A 16,805-nucleotide genomic window follows, 5' to 3' on the forward strand; every position below is an offset into this window, starting at 1 on the left:
GACAAGGCTGGGGGACTGGTGTACTGTACCTAACCAAACTCAATCAAGTAAATAGTACACATATCAAAACCACATACTACCTAGTACTCGGATGCCATCAACACAAGCCATCTAGGCAAGTAGTCGGTCTCGGCCGACTACCTGTCTAGAAAGTTGGTCAACATCAATGCCCCAATACACCTCTAAGACCTGTTATAGGACCAGGCCCACTCATGGCCCAAGCCGGGGCCCAAGCTAGGGCCCAAGTCAAGGCCCAGCCCATGAAATGGTCAAACGTCATTAATACTCTATAAATACACGTGGACCCCATCATTTAAAGGTACGCATTCATTAATTGCTGATTTGACTCTTTGAGAGCTTTGACTTACTTGAGCTTCGGAGATTCTTCTGCAGGTAACCCCTCCTGGGTTCAAGCCGACATGTATCGAATGGGAAGAGGCCAACTGAGGAGATAGCGGACTACATGGTAAGGTGACTCTTGTGTCTGACTTCTTATTTGTTCTCTGCAGGAACAATTGACGCATTCATTAATTGCTGATTTGACTCTTTGAGAGCTTTGACTTACTTGAGCTTCGAAGATTCTTCTGCAGGTAACCCCTCCTGGGTTCAAGCCGACATGTATCGAATGGGAAGAGGCCAACTGAGGAGATAGCGGACTACATGGTAAGGTGACTCTTGTGTCTGACTTCTTATTTGTTCTCTGCAGGAACACGAAGAAACCCAAAGTAAATGTAAGCATACGGTTGGGTTGGGTTGGGTTGGGTTGGATTGGATTGGGTAAGTAGATAATATTGGATAAATATAATTGAGTACAATGAATAATTGCGGTCAATTTTGGATAGTGGATTGGAACTTTATTGATGATATCCAACATAACTTGAATTTATATTTTTTAGGGTTAAATATGTTTTTACTCCCTGAACTTTGACACGAAATTAAAATTCGTCCATGTTTAAAACTTTAATACATGTTGGTCTCCAAACTTTAAAAATGAATAGACATAATCTTTTTAACATAATTATGTCAATTTTTTTTACGTGTCAAATGTGTTTCATGCACATTTGAGTTGTTTATATCATTTGACACATTCCTGCTTCAATGTTAGCATGGAAACATGTTTGACACATAAAAAAAGTTGGCTTAAATACCTTTTTGGTCCTCATTTTCGTAGTGTTTGTTGCGGATGGTCCTCATTGTGACAGAATGTTTAAAATGGTCATCATTTTTACCGGATGTTTAAAATGGTCTTCATTTTCGTAATTTGTGTTTTATTTGATCCTTTTTTGTAACGTCGTTTAAATCATTAACGGAGCATTGTACAGGTGACACGGTTTGTAGTAGAGTATGTGTACTGTGTGGTAATTAACGTTAATTACTCAATTTAGGAGAAATTTTGCAATTAGGGAAATTTCTTCATCTTCGTCTTTCTTGAGCTCGGATTATTTGCAGAGGAAGCAGCTAATACTTGTCATTTCATCATTGGATTGCAGTTGCGCTCTTCATTTCAATTTTACATATTGGACTTTAAAAGATTACACACAATAACAGTACGAATAATACAATAACAACACAAGTGAACCCTATTACTAATTGCAACCTCTTCTCAACAACCTTCAATGACTTCTCCAAATCATTAATCTGCCTCATTTGTGTCATGATGATGACATCCTTTTCATCAACACCACCATTTGAAAAAGTTGCAGCCCACATTATTGGAACCACTACTCTGTAAATCAATAAACCAAAAATTAAAACCAATTTATTATTAACACAAAAATAACAACAGATTGTACCCAAAATTTTCTACCAATATTATTTGGAGTTCTTGCCATCCTCAAAGTTGCCATCTTTCCGCAGCTACTGCCATCTTTCTGCAGCTACAAATCGGGGTTAATCCATTTCTCGTTGAACCACCAACAGTGCACGAAGTGATACAACACGGTTGCCTCAAACTTACAACCAAAGGTAAAGGAAGAAGATTGGGACCGTAACATACCTATATAATGGGATTGCAGGAAGAAGAAGATTAACTGGAAAATTGAAATGAAGAGCGCAAATGCAATCCAATGATGAAATGGCAGTATTAGCTGCTTCCTCTGCAAATAATCCGAGCTCAAGAAAGACGAAGATGAATAAATTTCCCTAATTGCAAAATTTCCCCTAAATTGAGTAATTAATGTTAATTACCACACAGTACACATACTCTACTACAAAACTGTGCCACCTGTACAATGCTCCGTTAATGATTTAAACGGCGTTACAAAAAAGGACCAAATAAAACACGAATTGCGAAAATGAGGACCATTTTAAACATTCAATAAAAATGAGGACCATTTTAAACATTCTGTCAAAATAAGGACCATCCACAACAAACACTACGAAAATGAGGACCAAAAATGTATTTAAGCCTAAAAAGTTTAACATAATAGGGTTAAAAAGACTATATTTTTTTAATTTTGAGGACCAAATTATACAAAAATTTCATACAGGAATGAATTTTAATTTTGCGTCAATGTTAAAGGACTAAAAACATATTTAATACTTTAATATTTAAACATTTGTAAATATATTTTAAATTTCAAATTTTATTTTCGATATGATATCATTTTGTTAAAAAATAGTAATAAGTTATATAAAATCATACTCCATTATAATAATAATTATTAAAATTATACATTTTTTAAGTTAAAGATTCATTATATTTATGTTATTTATTCAAAATAAAAATAAATTTTTCATTAAATATTTTTTTAATTTAATATAAATTCACAATCTAAAAAACCTGATCGTTTTAACCCATAACCCAAACAACCTAAATCCAACTAACCCAATAGATTAAATGGTCATATATAAATAATATAAATATAATGATGATCAACTTTACTAGATTAGTCAGGTTGGATTTGAATCCGACCTAATGAGACCAATGATCAACCTTACTTATACTTGTTTTTGTTTTCTTTGGATAGAGATTTTTATAATTGGTAACATATTCAAATATATTGAATTTGAATTAAACATATTTTAAATTGTTTTACGTTTTAAATATTTTGTTCAGATAAAATAATTTAAATTTAAGGTTAAATTATTTCAGAGGTCTCTATTTTTGTAGCGAAATCTCAAGTAGGTTCTCCCATTTTTATTTGACTCAATTGAGTCCCTATTTTGGAAAATTCGTTACAATCAGTAGTTCTTTTCCGTTAGTTTTATAGTAAAGGTGTTAATTATGTGTCACGTGTTAGCACGTGGTTTTTTTTTTTTTATTTTAAAAAAAATTATAATTTTTTTTAAAAAAATGAAAATTTCCACATGTCAATATGACATTGTGCAAAGTGGTAGAGACAATGTGATGTGGCAGTGGCAGTGACACGTGTCACTATTGGATGTGAAAAGTCTCAATGTAGTCCTTGTATTTGTTATTTTCTCTCAATTTGGTCTCAATTTTTTTAAAACTGAATCAATTTCATCCTTATATCAAATTTAATTTTTATATAAATGTTACAATGGTATTTTTATTATAATTGATATTTTTAACAAAAATTAAGTTTATTTAAATGTATATTTTGCATTGAATTTCATTTAGATATATTTTCAAATATTTATATATCAATAATTTATAGACAAATGTTAGAATTGTTAGAATTTTTTTAAAAAGTTTTATATTTGAATTTATAAAGTTTTTATTTTTAAAGCAACTCTAACATTTATTCATAAATTATAGATATATAAATATTTAAAATAAAATTTAAATAAATATTAGTGCAAAATATACATTTAAATAAACTTAATTTTGTTAAAAATATCAACTATAATAAAAATAGCATTGTAAAATCTATATAAAAATTAAATTTGATACAAGGAGGAAATTGATTCAGTTTTAAAAATACTGGGACCAAATTGAGATAAAATAACAAATACAGGGACTACATTGAGACTTTTCACATCCAATAGTGATACGTGGCACTACCACTGCCACATCACATTGTCTTTGCCACGTGGCACCATGTTAGATTGACACGTGACAATTTTCATTTTTCTTTAAAAATTAAAAAAAATTAAAAAAAATTAGAAAAACTACTTGCTGACACGTGAAACATAATTAACACAGTTAATGTACAACTAACAGAAATGAACTGATTGCAACGAATTTGTCAAAATAGGAACTCAATTAAGTCAAATAAAGATGGGGGACCTACTTGAGATTTAGATACAAAAAGAGGATGAAATTATTTATCCTAAATTTAATAAATTTTAATTTTCTTGTTTGGTTAAAGTACTTCAATTTAACAAGGTCGAGCTCATACAAAGTTAGGCGGAGTCAATCTACATGTTCAAGTTGTTCCATGTTCAAGTTGAATCAATTTCTTTTTTAATTTACAGTTGTCTATATAAAATTAATCTTACGGTTATTAAAAAGTTTAAACACCTATTTAAATATCTTAATTACTGACCATTAATAAAATTTAAATCAAAAACATATTTAAAATTGTTGTATTAAATTGATTTTTTTACTATACCAACACTATATAAATATATATTATTTAAAACTCACTGGTGATTTATTTGTATAATAGTAAAAGTTTAAAAACTCTAAAATTGATAAGATTTCACGTTAAAGTATAACTACGATTATTTTGTTTTGTTTTTTAAACTTTACAAATATAAATATAAATTTAAAAGTTGACGCGGCAAAGTCGTCGGCAATGCTTTTCGCCTTTATGGTGGTGTTTGAATTTTGAATGAATGAGTGGAATGGTTGTGATTTGCTCCTAAGCATTTCTCTGAAGCTCCACTTTCGTTCTCTGGGAACAAAGAAGTTTCATCTCTTCCATGTCTCTCTCAGGTGGCGATGATGACATGGAAATGGACTTTCTCCGTGATCGGTACCAGGACAGCAGAAACTTTGAAGTTTTTCTGAGTTTCAGAGGGGAAGACACGCGCTTTTCTTTCACTTCGCATCTCTATACCGCTCTTCAGAATGCAGGAATCGTGGTTTTCAAGGATGACGAGGCACTTCCACGGGGAAATCAAATTTCACCCTCTCTGCGGCTAGCGATCGAAGAGTCTCGAATTTCTGTTGTTGTTTTCTCGAAAAATTATGCAGAGTCGTGGTGGTGTTTGAAAGAGTTAGAGAAAATAATGGAGTGTCACAGAACCATAGGGCAAGTGGTGATACCAGTGTTCTATGACGTTGATCCCTCTGAAGTGCGTCATCAAAGAGGCGACTTTGGGAAAGCATTTCAACGCCTTTTGAACAAGGTTTCGATAGAGGAAGAGGAAAAAGTGCTGGATTGGAAGCTGCGTTGGAGGACGACACTTGGTGAGACTAGTGGCATCTCAGCGGTTGAAATCCTAAATTTCAGGCAATGAAGCGCTCCTTGCTTCCTCTGATTTTTACAGAACATTGTCTCTAAGAATAACATTTTTGAAATTCATAACATGTATGTAGCTTTGAAAGGGTAGACGAACACGTAGAGCGTTGGAAAGAGGCACTTTCAGAGGTTGCTCAGATCTCAGGGGTTGTAGACTTAGATCCAAGGTAATAGAAACGCTTTTTATTAATTTTTACTGAACATTGTCTCTCAAAATAATAATTATGATATCATGAAAATGGCTGATAGGATAAACTTCCTCGTGAAGCAGTGGGTGGAGGGACTTTGTAAGGGTGCTGAAATCCCAATTAGGTCTGTATTAAACCGTGAGTAATTGAAACATTTCCTGCTTTTAGAGTTTTCGAGTACATGGTCTCCAAAAATACCATTTATCAAATTCCAACTTGTATGAATTAGAGAAATGGAGATTGATGATAAGATGGACTTCCTCTTGAAGCAATGGAGGGTATTTTGCAAGCCTGTTTGCATGCTAGAGGTTGCATTCTTTGATCCAAGGTAATTGAAGCACTTTATGCTTTCAGAGTTTTGCTTAACATTGTATCCTTTTTAAGCCAATATGCATCACACTATACCGGTTATAATGCTAATGCTAACTAGTTTACATTATAACCTGTTTCAATCAATCATATGCAACATTCTTCATATTATTAACAAGCAAGTGGGGGTAACCAAACCAAACCTAATAAGAAAAACCTCTTCTTTTGTTGTAGACTAATCTTGTATCAAAGTGGTCAAATCAATAAATAGTAACAAGGGAAGGAAAGTTTTCTTCTGGGTTGTGTAGTACGAGAGTGGCCAAAAATGGGGATAAACTAATTTTGCAACTAACTATTTGATGTTAATATCTTTATTTTAGCATAACTATATTCTATCAAATATATAGGTCTCCAATTAATACATTCAAACTAATTAAGTTTATCTTTATTAGGCAATCCCCTATTTGCTGAATTATAAGAAAATAAATTGTGTGAACTCGAGTGGAATTAAATATATTTATCTAACATTTGAAATTATTATTAGGATGTTACAACAATGAGGTAATTAAGTATGCCTACTGGATGAGATATCTTCCCCTGTCTTTTACTAGCTCCCCTTGACCTGAAAGACACTTCAAATTAGGATTCATAGGCTGGGGTGACAATTAGTCATACCAACCTCGATAAAAATGTCCAAAGCATACTTTTTGCTGGGAAATGATAATGCCAAATGTGGATAGTGCAACTTCGATGCTAAGGAAGAACTTAGTGTACCTTAGTTGATGTTATTCTTACAAGGTAGGAAGGATCTTCATAAACTCAAGTGGTGTTAGAGTACTCAAAAACATGGAAGAACAAAGGAAATAACAAAAGCATTGCCACTTGAAGCTCCAACTCAAGATATGACTTGAAAATTTGAAGAGAACTCAACTTTTACAAAATCACTATAGTAACTTTACTTTAATTGAAATATGTCAAATATAAGTGGGGTTAACCTTAATTATTGTGTGGAGTGGTCGAAAACTCCAAGTAGAGGGAGATTCAAAATTCAAATTGTTTGTCCTACGTGCTCCTAAAATTGCACCGCACAAAGTGGAGCGGGAAGGCCATCCATACTTTCAACATTTGACATGTGTTTAATGTGTCAAGTGCGGTAGACGATGCCAACGTTTAGAGCATCTAGTGTAATGTGTATATGTGCGTTTAGGGAATGCATCTAAGATGTATGTGTGTCTAAGGTGTGTGTTTAGGATTTAAGTGGGCTTGAGGTGACCTATTTAATTACACCAGAAATCTATTCCACTGAAATACAAAATAAAGTAAACAGTTGATGCTTTGACCCTTGTTTCTGAGCAATGCTCTCGGTGATTCTTCTAGGAATAGTTGGTCCTAACTCTTTGAGTTGTTTGGGTTGACCGTCTAGACCTTGGGTCTTGTGTTATGCTCCTTGTTATCCTCCTAGATGGGTCTCTGGTCAATTGGTGTTGGACTAGTCATGGTTTCATCCTCTTCCTTGGTGTTCGACTATATAGAAAAGTATATTTACTGAATGTATTGTTTGTCTAATGCAGACTACACAATATATATTTATATTAATTTACATAATCAAATTCAATTAATTTCCACCTAATAATCATGAATCAATCATCCCAATTTCCTAGAAATCTGAAATAGTTAATTATATTTTAACACTCCCTCTTAAGCTGGAGCATATATGTCTTATGCACCAAGCTTGTTAGAAATGTACTCAACCTGATGGTCTCTAAGGACCTTGGTGAACATGTCACTTGGTTGTTCGCTAGAATTGACAAAATTAGTAGTGATTTGTCCAGGACACCTTTTCTCTCACAAAGTGACAATCAATCTCAATGTCTTTGGTTCTTTCATAGAAGACTAAGTTTGATGCAATGTGAAGTGCAACTTGATTGTCACAAGTAAGCTTTGTTTCATAGATGTCCTCTATTTTTAGCTATAGTAGTAGTTTCCTAAGCCATATAAGCTCACAAGTGGCTGCTGGCATAGCTAGATATTCGACTTCTACACTAGGTTTGACAATTATATTTTGCTTCTAGCTTCTCCGTGAGATAAGGTTTCCTTCGATAAGAACACAATACCCAGAAGTGGATCTTCTATCTAATGGTGATGCTGCCCAATCCGCAGTAACAAGTGATCTTAGTATTGCGTTTGTCAATAATACTCGTTCTGGAGTATATTTTATGTATTGAAGAATACGGGTCACAACATCCCAATGGCTATCACAAGGGACATCTAAAAATTGGCTTACCACACTAACCGCAAAAGTGATGTCAGGTCTGGTAATGGTGAGATAGTGGAGTTTGTCTACCAGGTGGCGATATCTTTCCTAGTCTTTCAATGGCTCCCCGTGACCTAGAAGAAGCTTGATGTTGGGATCCATAAGAGTATCACAAGGATGACAGTCAAGCATACTGGTTTAAGTAAGAATGTCCCGAGCATACTTACGTTGATTAATGACAAATCTATAAGAAGATTGAGTAACTTCAATGCTTAAGAAATATTTGAGAGGGCCTAAATCTTTAGTATGAAATTGCTGTGAAAGGTGCTTTTTGAGTAGTCGAATTCTAGTCTCATCATCACTAGTGATGTCAATGTCATCAGCATAAACAAGGTAAATGCACCTGTTGGAAGAAGAATGAAAGGAGAAGGCAAAAGGATCAGCCTCACACTTAGTCATGCCAAACTGTATCAAGGCAGAACTTAAACAACCAAACCAAGCCAGAGGAGATTGCTTCAAACCACAGAGAGCTTGATGAAACTTACAAACAAGATGAGAATCGCCAAGTGCAAGAAAACCAGGGGACTAACCCATAGAAACTTCATCTTGCAATTCACCAGGAATAACAACCCTAGCCAGAAATAGACGAACAAAAGTGATTTGTTCCATAGGGGAAAAGGTGTCATCATAATCTAGATAAAAAATCTGTATATTTTTTGGCGACCAATCAAGCTTTTAATTGATCAACATGACCATCAGGTCCAATTTTCACTGTATAAATCCAATGACAACGCACAATTTTATTGCTAAGAGGTAAAGGAACAAGTTTCCAAGTGCCACTGGAATGTAAGGCTGCCATTTCCTCTACCATTACTGGATGCCGGCCGAGATCAACCATGGCTTCAGTTTTTGTCTTAGGAATAGAGACAAAATCCAAAGACGAAACAAAGGAGAAATCGGACGGAGACAAACAATCATAAGAAATGGTAAGCATAAAGAGGGTTGGGATTGTGAGAAGAGCAAATACCTTTTTGTATCGCAATTGGAAGTTCAGGTGTAGGAGGCATGGGCGGAGGGGCGATTGAAGCCGAAGATGATGTTTGGGATTAGTGGAGTGAGTCACAACTAGAGTTTCAAACGTATGTGGTATTGAAGCAATGGAGGTTGAGGAGAAGCAATGACTTGAGTCGGAATAGGCGAGACTACTAACGATTCTGTTGCAAAATTGACATCCAATATAGTGAAAGTGTAGAAGGGTGTAGTCTCGAAAAATGTGACATCAATAGAAACTATATATAGTTAAAGTTGAGGACAAAAACAATGATAGCCCTTTTGAAGGCGTGAGTATCCAAGGAAAATACACTTGAGAGATTTGGAAGAAAGTTTATCTTTACTTGGATTAAGGTCATGGATAAAGCATGTGCAACCAAAGACGCGAAGAGGAATGGAGTAAAGATCTTGTGTTTCATATAAGAGAGAGTGAGAACCTGATTATTAAGGATGAAGGAAGGCATGCGGTTGATCAAATAACATATTGTTACAATGGCATCTCCCTAGAAGTGAAGAGGAACATTGTGGTGAAGAAGAAGGGTACAGGCAATTTCAACCAAGTGTCGGTTATTTCTTTTGGTGACACGATTCTGTTGTGGTGTGTGAGAGCAAGATACTTGATGAAGAATACCCTGTGAACTTAGAAAAGATTGAATACGGAAAGACATATATTCATGGCCATTATTAGTAGGTAAAATTTTAATAGAGGTGCCAAATTGATTTGAATTTCAGTCCAGAAACCTTGGAATATAGAAAAAAAAACATCAAAGTGATTTTTCATTAAGAATAACCACGTACATTTGGAAAAATTGTCAATGAAAGTAATGAAGTAATAAAACACAAAGTTGAACAAACACGACTAGGATCCCAAATATCGAAACAAACCAAGGCAAAAGGTGACAAAACACTTTTATTAACTAGCTATAACAAGTGTGTTTTCCTAACTGACAAGACTCGCATTGAATAAACAAATGATGAGAAAAAATTAGAAGCATTAGATGTATTTTTGTAGGACTAGGATGACCTAAGAATTGATGCTCACGAGCTTGAAACGCAATGGAGATACAAACAACTAATTGTGATAGATAGTATAATTCTTGAGACTTATGTCCTGCTATAATCATTTGTTCGGTACGCTGACCCTGAACAAGAACAAAATTATTTGCTAAAAGAATAGAGTAATTTTGGGTGTGAGTGAGCTTGCTTATAGAGAATAAATAAAAGGACATTTGGGAATATTAAGCACAAAATATAGGGTAAGATTAGAAGAAGGTCATGTTGGACCAATGGCTATGAACTTTTATTTGAAGGCCATCTGCCATGGTAACAAAATGTAAAAAATCCAAGTAAGCCAATTAAGAGAAAATGGACTTGTCACCAAACATATGATTAGAGGCATTAAAGTCAATAATCCAAGGTCCAAGGGAGGAGGATTGAGAAATACAAGCTACAAGATTACTGGACTGAGCAACAACGACGACAAAGGTGGTATTTCATTGTGGGTTGTTGGAAGCCATAGGAATTTTTTTTTTATAAGAAAGAAAAACAATGGCCATGGACGATGGTAATGACAGTTGTGCTATGCAAACAAGAAGAGAGAGGAGCAACGCACGTTGACAATGGTGGTTTGGAGTTGTGGTGGCGGCTTGTACATGCAACGTCACCAGGAGGCACATTTTGAACGAAAGCGTGATGATTGGCCCTGTGGTGTTCGTGAGAGAGAAAGGAGTTAGTGTTGCTTTGCTTCTTGTTGGCAATGGGTCCAGTATGGAATAAAGATGATGGCATTGATGTTAGTTGGCTGTCGGAGGATGGAACGACAATTGTTTTTCTGGAGGCAAGGTTTGTATGTGAGGAGAAAGGTGGGAAAGGGCGTGCGACTGATTGGAGCGACAAACGAAGCTTGGTGGCCACTAGAGGAAGGCAGTTGTAGTAGCATTGGTCATTGGAGTAAAGGGACGCTCAATGACAAAGAAAAGGGACACACAATGGTCGTGGGTACTGTTCACCCGAAAAAATAAAAATAAAAAGGCTACTACAGATTGCAAAACCTAAACTATTGATATCATATAGAAAAATATATATACTAAATGTATTATGTGTCTAATGTAGACCACACAATATGTATTTATATTAATTTATAGAATCGAATATAACTAATTTCCACCTAATAATCAAGAATCAATCATCCTAATTTTCTAGAAACCTGTAATCGCTAATTATATTCTAGCAGACAAGATCACTTACATTAAAAGTGTTGCTACCTAAATATGTGCATGTGTCTAACTCATATGTATTGTTATTTACCCTCTTAATGAATTCCAATGGAAGCACCTACCTTCCTCCTTCCTTCTCATAGACTTAGCATAGGGAAGAGTTCTTGTTCCCTTGTTTCTTGACCCAACTATTGTGCTTCCTCCAATTTTGAAATCTCGCTGGTTTGTGAGGGGTGTATCTTTCCTTGCATTACTATCCATAGTGGATGAAACTTGCCAATTTGATCCTTTAGAATTTTCCATCTGTGTTGTGATGCTTATGCCTCTTGACTATTGAAAATTGGAAATGTTATTATGTAAATAACGAACACTCCCTTGTTTGAAATCTTTTATTGTATCTTCCACATGTTGGGCAATGTCCATGACTCACATCAAGTTTTGAGGATCATAGGGTTGTGTTTGATTTTAGATCTTCGGTTATAGCCAAACATAAAAGTACCTCAAAAGCTATTCTTCATTTGTGAACAAGATTTGACCTAGAATTCTTGTTTGTATTCATTAACCCTTCTATGAAAAATGGAAAAACTAGGGATATGATTAATTCCCTTGTGTAAAACATATACATAAGGTACTGTATTTATAATGAAGAATAATAAAGGAAAATATGGGCCAAGCCTAAATACACATAGTATTGTAACTAACATAAGTTATTGTATCTAACAATATCTTGTAACTAATAATATCTCAAGAATATCTAACACTCCCCCCTGAAGTTGATGCATATAAATCATATGTACCAAGATTGTTACAAATATAATCAATTCTATGTTCCCGTAAAGACTTAGTAAAAATATATGCTAACTGATCAATTGAGTTAATAAACTGAGGCTTGATGTCTCTAGATACAATCTTTTCTCGAATAAAATGGTACTTAATCTCAATATGATTGGTCCTTTCATTAAAGACAAGATTAGAGCTAAAATGAAGAGCAACCTGATTATGACATATAAGTGTCATTTGATTGACATCTCCAAATTGCAATTCTTAATTATTTAAGCCCAACAAGTTCACAAGTGTCTGAGGCCATAACTCTATATTTTGCATTTGCACTTTGTTTCTTGCTCTTACAAGAAATCAAGTTAGTTCCAATGGAAACATAGTATTCGGAAGTAGGTCGTGTATCATAAGAAGAGCCTGCCCAATAAACATTTGCATAACACATAACTTTAGCGTGGTTAATGTGACCATATAGCAAACCTTTTTAGGAAATCCTTTAATGTTGTTTAATATACAAATGAATGCATTCCAATGATTTGCACGTGGGGAATTAATAGTTGACTTACAACACTGACTACAAAGGAAACGTAAGGACGGGTAACAGTAAGATAGTTCAGTTTTCCAACTAATCTTCTATATTTTTAGACATCTAAGAAGGCTCCCCCTGATTAGGTAGGAGTTTGAGATTTAAGAGTGTGGTAACAAATTTTGAGTTCATCCAGTTTCCTCCAAAATATTCAATGCATACTTTTTTGACATATAACAATACCATTGTTGGATTGTGCTACCTCAATCCCTAAGAAATATCTGACTTTGCCAAGATCTTTGGTTTGAAAGTGGTGACAAATGTGTATTTTATCTGGGACATGCCATGTTGATCACTGGCTGTTAGAATAATATCATCAAAATATATAATTAAATAGATATACCAACACTTAAGTGTTGGAAAAAGACTGAATGATCTGACACAATGCGAGTCATACCAAACTGTTGAACAAACAACTAAATTTTCCAAAGCAAGCCCTAGGAGACTATTTGATGTAGGATTATCTTGTTCCTTTTTAAGATTCATGAATATGGTGTGAGTTGATTAAGAAAGCTTAGTGAAATCCCAACAAGACATTAAGATAGTACGCTATCTAGATGTGAAGGTTCCTTTCACAAAGCTCAAGGGAAAAAGATGATGAATTGATTCAAATCAAAGCAAATAAGAGTGGAAAACACAGAAAAAGAGTAAAACCCGAGACACACACACAAAGGAAGAAGAAAGCATCAAATGGAAAGGAAAGGAATGGTAAAAATGTGAGAAGTACGCCACTACAAGGCTAAGCTAGAAGGCATGACAACCTTGAAGATGAGTAGATGTGTGCCGCCGCTTGAATTAAAATTCAAGATAAGGCTTAAAAACATTCACTCCTTAGGGTTGATACACAAAGGTGTTTAATTTCTCCAAAATATTCATCCCTTGTACAAATGTTAGAAGTCCCCTTAAATAGACGTGTCTAGGGGCCTCTTAGCAAAAACAAATAAGCTAAAAAGGATTACATTTCCAATAACATAACCTAAAGTTTAGAAAGTAGGTCAACAAAGTAGCACATGGACACATTCTAGAAGCCTTATTGGCCAAAGGCAAGGTGGATGCTCTTTCTAGATGTTTCTAGACTTATTGGTGGCTAAGACATGTGGTCATCCTTTCTAGATGTTTCTAGAAAGCTTTGCTCCTTCTCTTTCCTCCACATGTACTCTCCAAAAGTCATCTAAATGCGCCACTTGTCCTTCCTTTTCCCACCTCTTAATCAACCTAAAAAACAATTAAAATAGGATTAGCATGTTTGCTTAGGTTAAGCTAATCTTTGAGTCAACAAGTCAACCTAAGGTCAAAGTCAACAAGTCAACTTAAAATAGTTAACCAAGCCAAATTCATGGAATTCAAACTAAGGAAAATAAAAGCAAAGGAACGGCTCAAGGAACTCCCTTTCTTCTAAGCATGTGCCATGGGCCTTCACCCTTGGTAGGGATCAAAGCTTCATCATTCAGGCCATATAAAGATTTGCGGAGATGACATATCAATCCAAAAGACTCTCTTTGAGCAACAAAACCTGGAGGTTGTTTCAGATAAATTTCTTCCTGCAAATCTCCTTTCATAAAAGCATTTTTGACATCTAGTTGGTAAAAAGGCCATAAGAGCAACCATGGCTATAAATAAGGGAACAAACCATAATCCAAACCAAAAGTTTGTATGTAACCTTTAGTCACAAGACGAGTTTTGAGGCAATCAATAGTATCAGGACCAACTTTGTGAGCAAAGACCCAACTGCAACCAACAATTTATTTCCCATACGATAATGGGCTCCCAACAAGGATGTCCTACGACATCACCTACACATTTTGGAATTGAAACAATAGGAATAGACGAAAGGCAGGTATAAAAGGATGGAGATATTTGATGGTAACTCAAGGCAATGTAATGAAGAGATGAATTACAGGTAGAGTGTATGACTTTATGGAGGGCAAATGGAAGTTGAAACATAACTGTTAGAGCTGGAAGAGCTAGAGGAGATGGAGGATTGTGCACTAGAAATGAGTCATCTGGTGAATGATGAGAATGTTGTTGTTGACTATACACCAGAAGGATGTTGGAGAGACTGGAGGTGAACTAGACACAATAGGAGGGTCACAAATAACAGGAATATTAATCGTATTGGAAGAAGAAGAAGAAGACTTAAATTAAAGAGAAAACTCGTTGAATATGACATTAGCTGAAATAAAATAGCGATTAAGTGAAGAAGTGAAGCATTTATATTTTTTTTGATATAATGAGTCCTAAAAAGACACATTTGTGTAACCTAGGAGATAATTTATCAATATCAGGACTAAAATTATGAACAAAACAAGTAGACCAAAAAACTTTTAGAGGTAAGGGATGAAAAAGTTCATGAGCAAACAAAATAGAATGAGGGATTTTATTATCTAAAAATTCAGATGGCATGTGATTAATAATGTTGGAAGTCCCACTTATTAACAAATAAAATAACATGTAGTGAGAACAACATCACATCCAAAATACTGAGGAACCTCACCATGGATTAAAATTGTGTGAGTGGTTTCAACATGATGTCTAGCACTCAACCATCCCATTTTGTTGAGGTGTATAAGCATACAAATTTTGATGAAGAATGCCATGATAACTCTAAATGTTTGAAAGAATGTGAAAAGTATTCATGGTCATTATGACTGCTCAAAGTTCAAATAGAAGTCCCAAATTGATTTTGAACTTCATTGTAAAAGGATTGAAATAAAAAACTATTCAGAAGGATTTTTTATTAAAAATAACTAAGTACAGATTGAATAATCCTTAATAAAAGTAGCAAAATATTGAAATCCTAAATTGGACATAACATAGTTGGGTCCCTAAATGTCAAAATGAACTAAGACTAAAGGGAACAAAGCACGTTGTTGGACACTATGAGGAAACGAATTACGACTATGTTTCCCTAATTGACATGACTCACGACAAATTAGATAAATTTGACAAACTGATAACAAGCTATTACATTTTGGCAAGACTAGGATGACCCAACTGAGCATGAAGGAGAGATGGAGAATCCATAATCGTGCAAACATGTGCAAAAGGTTGTAGGTGAGAAAGACCTTGAGACTCACATCCAGTGCCAATCATCTGTCCTAAACTCCGGTCCTGTAAACCAACAAGATCTTTGGTGAAAGAAATAACATAATCAATGGAGCTGGTGAGACGACTTATAGATAATAAGTTAAATTGTGACTCAGGAACATAAAGAACGTTATCAATGGATAAATAAGGAAAAAGATTAATAGTACCAATACTATGGGATAAGACCTTAGATCCATCAAACATGGTACCAAAGGTATATAACCAGTAGAAGATAGAGAAGAAAACAAAGATTTGTTACTTGTAATATGGTCTGTGACACCTGAGGCAAAAACCCAAAGTCCAAGGGAAGTAAAGTGAGTTAGGCCAACAAAAAAATATACTTGTGTATGTAACAAAAGCAGTACAACTAGGTTTCTGACGATTCTCATACCATTTAAGAAAGTCATTGAGAATAACATAGTCTTCTGCGGTATTAGATGAAGTAGGATCCACATTAGATGGTTGTGAGGGAGAATCAATTTGGACCAGTGCAACAACAGTTCGAGAAGGATGATCATGTAAGGCATAACACTTGTTAATCTCATGAGTTGGATTAGGTCAGGTTGTCTTTGTCTGTTCTGCTATTGTATACGGAAGAAACACTCTGGATATTTAATTTCTAGAGTTGTCCCTGACTTAGGAATAGAGATGCCTTTGTTAGGAGCAACTTCAGAAGCATGACTAATTTTTGGGGCTGACCCTGGCTCTGAACAAAGATACCCTTGTTAGGGGTAGCTTCAAGGATATTCATACTAGATGTGGCAAGAGTTGTATCAGGAGTACTAAGAGTAGTATGAGACGATCGTTGTATAAAAGGGATAAAAGATCACTTAAGAGATTCAAAAGACTCAACTTCAAATGAACTTTCCCCTTAAAGTTGAGGATGTTCGTGAAAGGATTTAGTTTCATCAAACGTAACATCCATGGACGTAAGAAAACCTTTTGACTCAGACGATGGTAACAACA

General features: G+C 34.9%; 1 protein-coding gene across 2 annotated transcripts in view; it reads left to right on the forward strand.

The window, feature by feature from the left end:
- Positions 1–4,683: 4,683 nt before the first annotated feature.
- The window catches only part of LOC114166682 (TMV resistance protein N-like), a 29,692-nt gene continuing 17,570 nt past the window's right edge, over positions 4,684–16,805 (forward strand). The window contains exons 1-4 of one of the 2 annotated variants that reach the window (XM_028051445.1): positions 4,684–5,363; positions 5,450–5,539; positions 5,622–5,684; positions 5,790–5,888. In XM_028051445.1, the coding sequence (XP_027907246.1) occupies positions 4,831–5,363; positions 5,450–5,539; positions 5,622–5,684; positions 5,790–5,888 (785 nt within the window). In that variant the 5' untranslated portion in view covers positions 4,684–4,830. Of the gene's footprint in view, positions 5,364–5,449; positions 5,540–5,621; positions 5,685–5,789; positions 5,889–16,805 lie in introns of those variants that run through there. The other variant, XM_028051446.1, reaches the window with a different exon arrangement.

The sequence above is a fragment of the Vigna unguiculata genome, chromosome 10 (assembly GCF_004118075.2).
Source record: "Vigna unguiculata cultivar IT97K-499-35 chromosome 10, ASM411807v1, whole genome shotgun sequence".
Classification (NCBI taxonomy): Eukaryota; Viridiplantae; Streptophyta; class Magnoliopsida; order Fabales; family Fabaceae; genus Vigna; species Vigna unguiculata.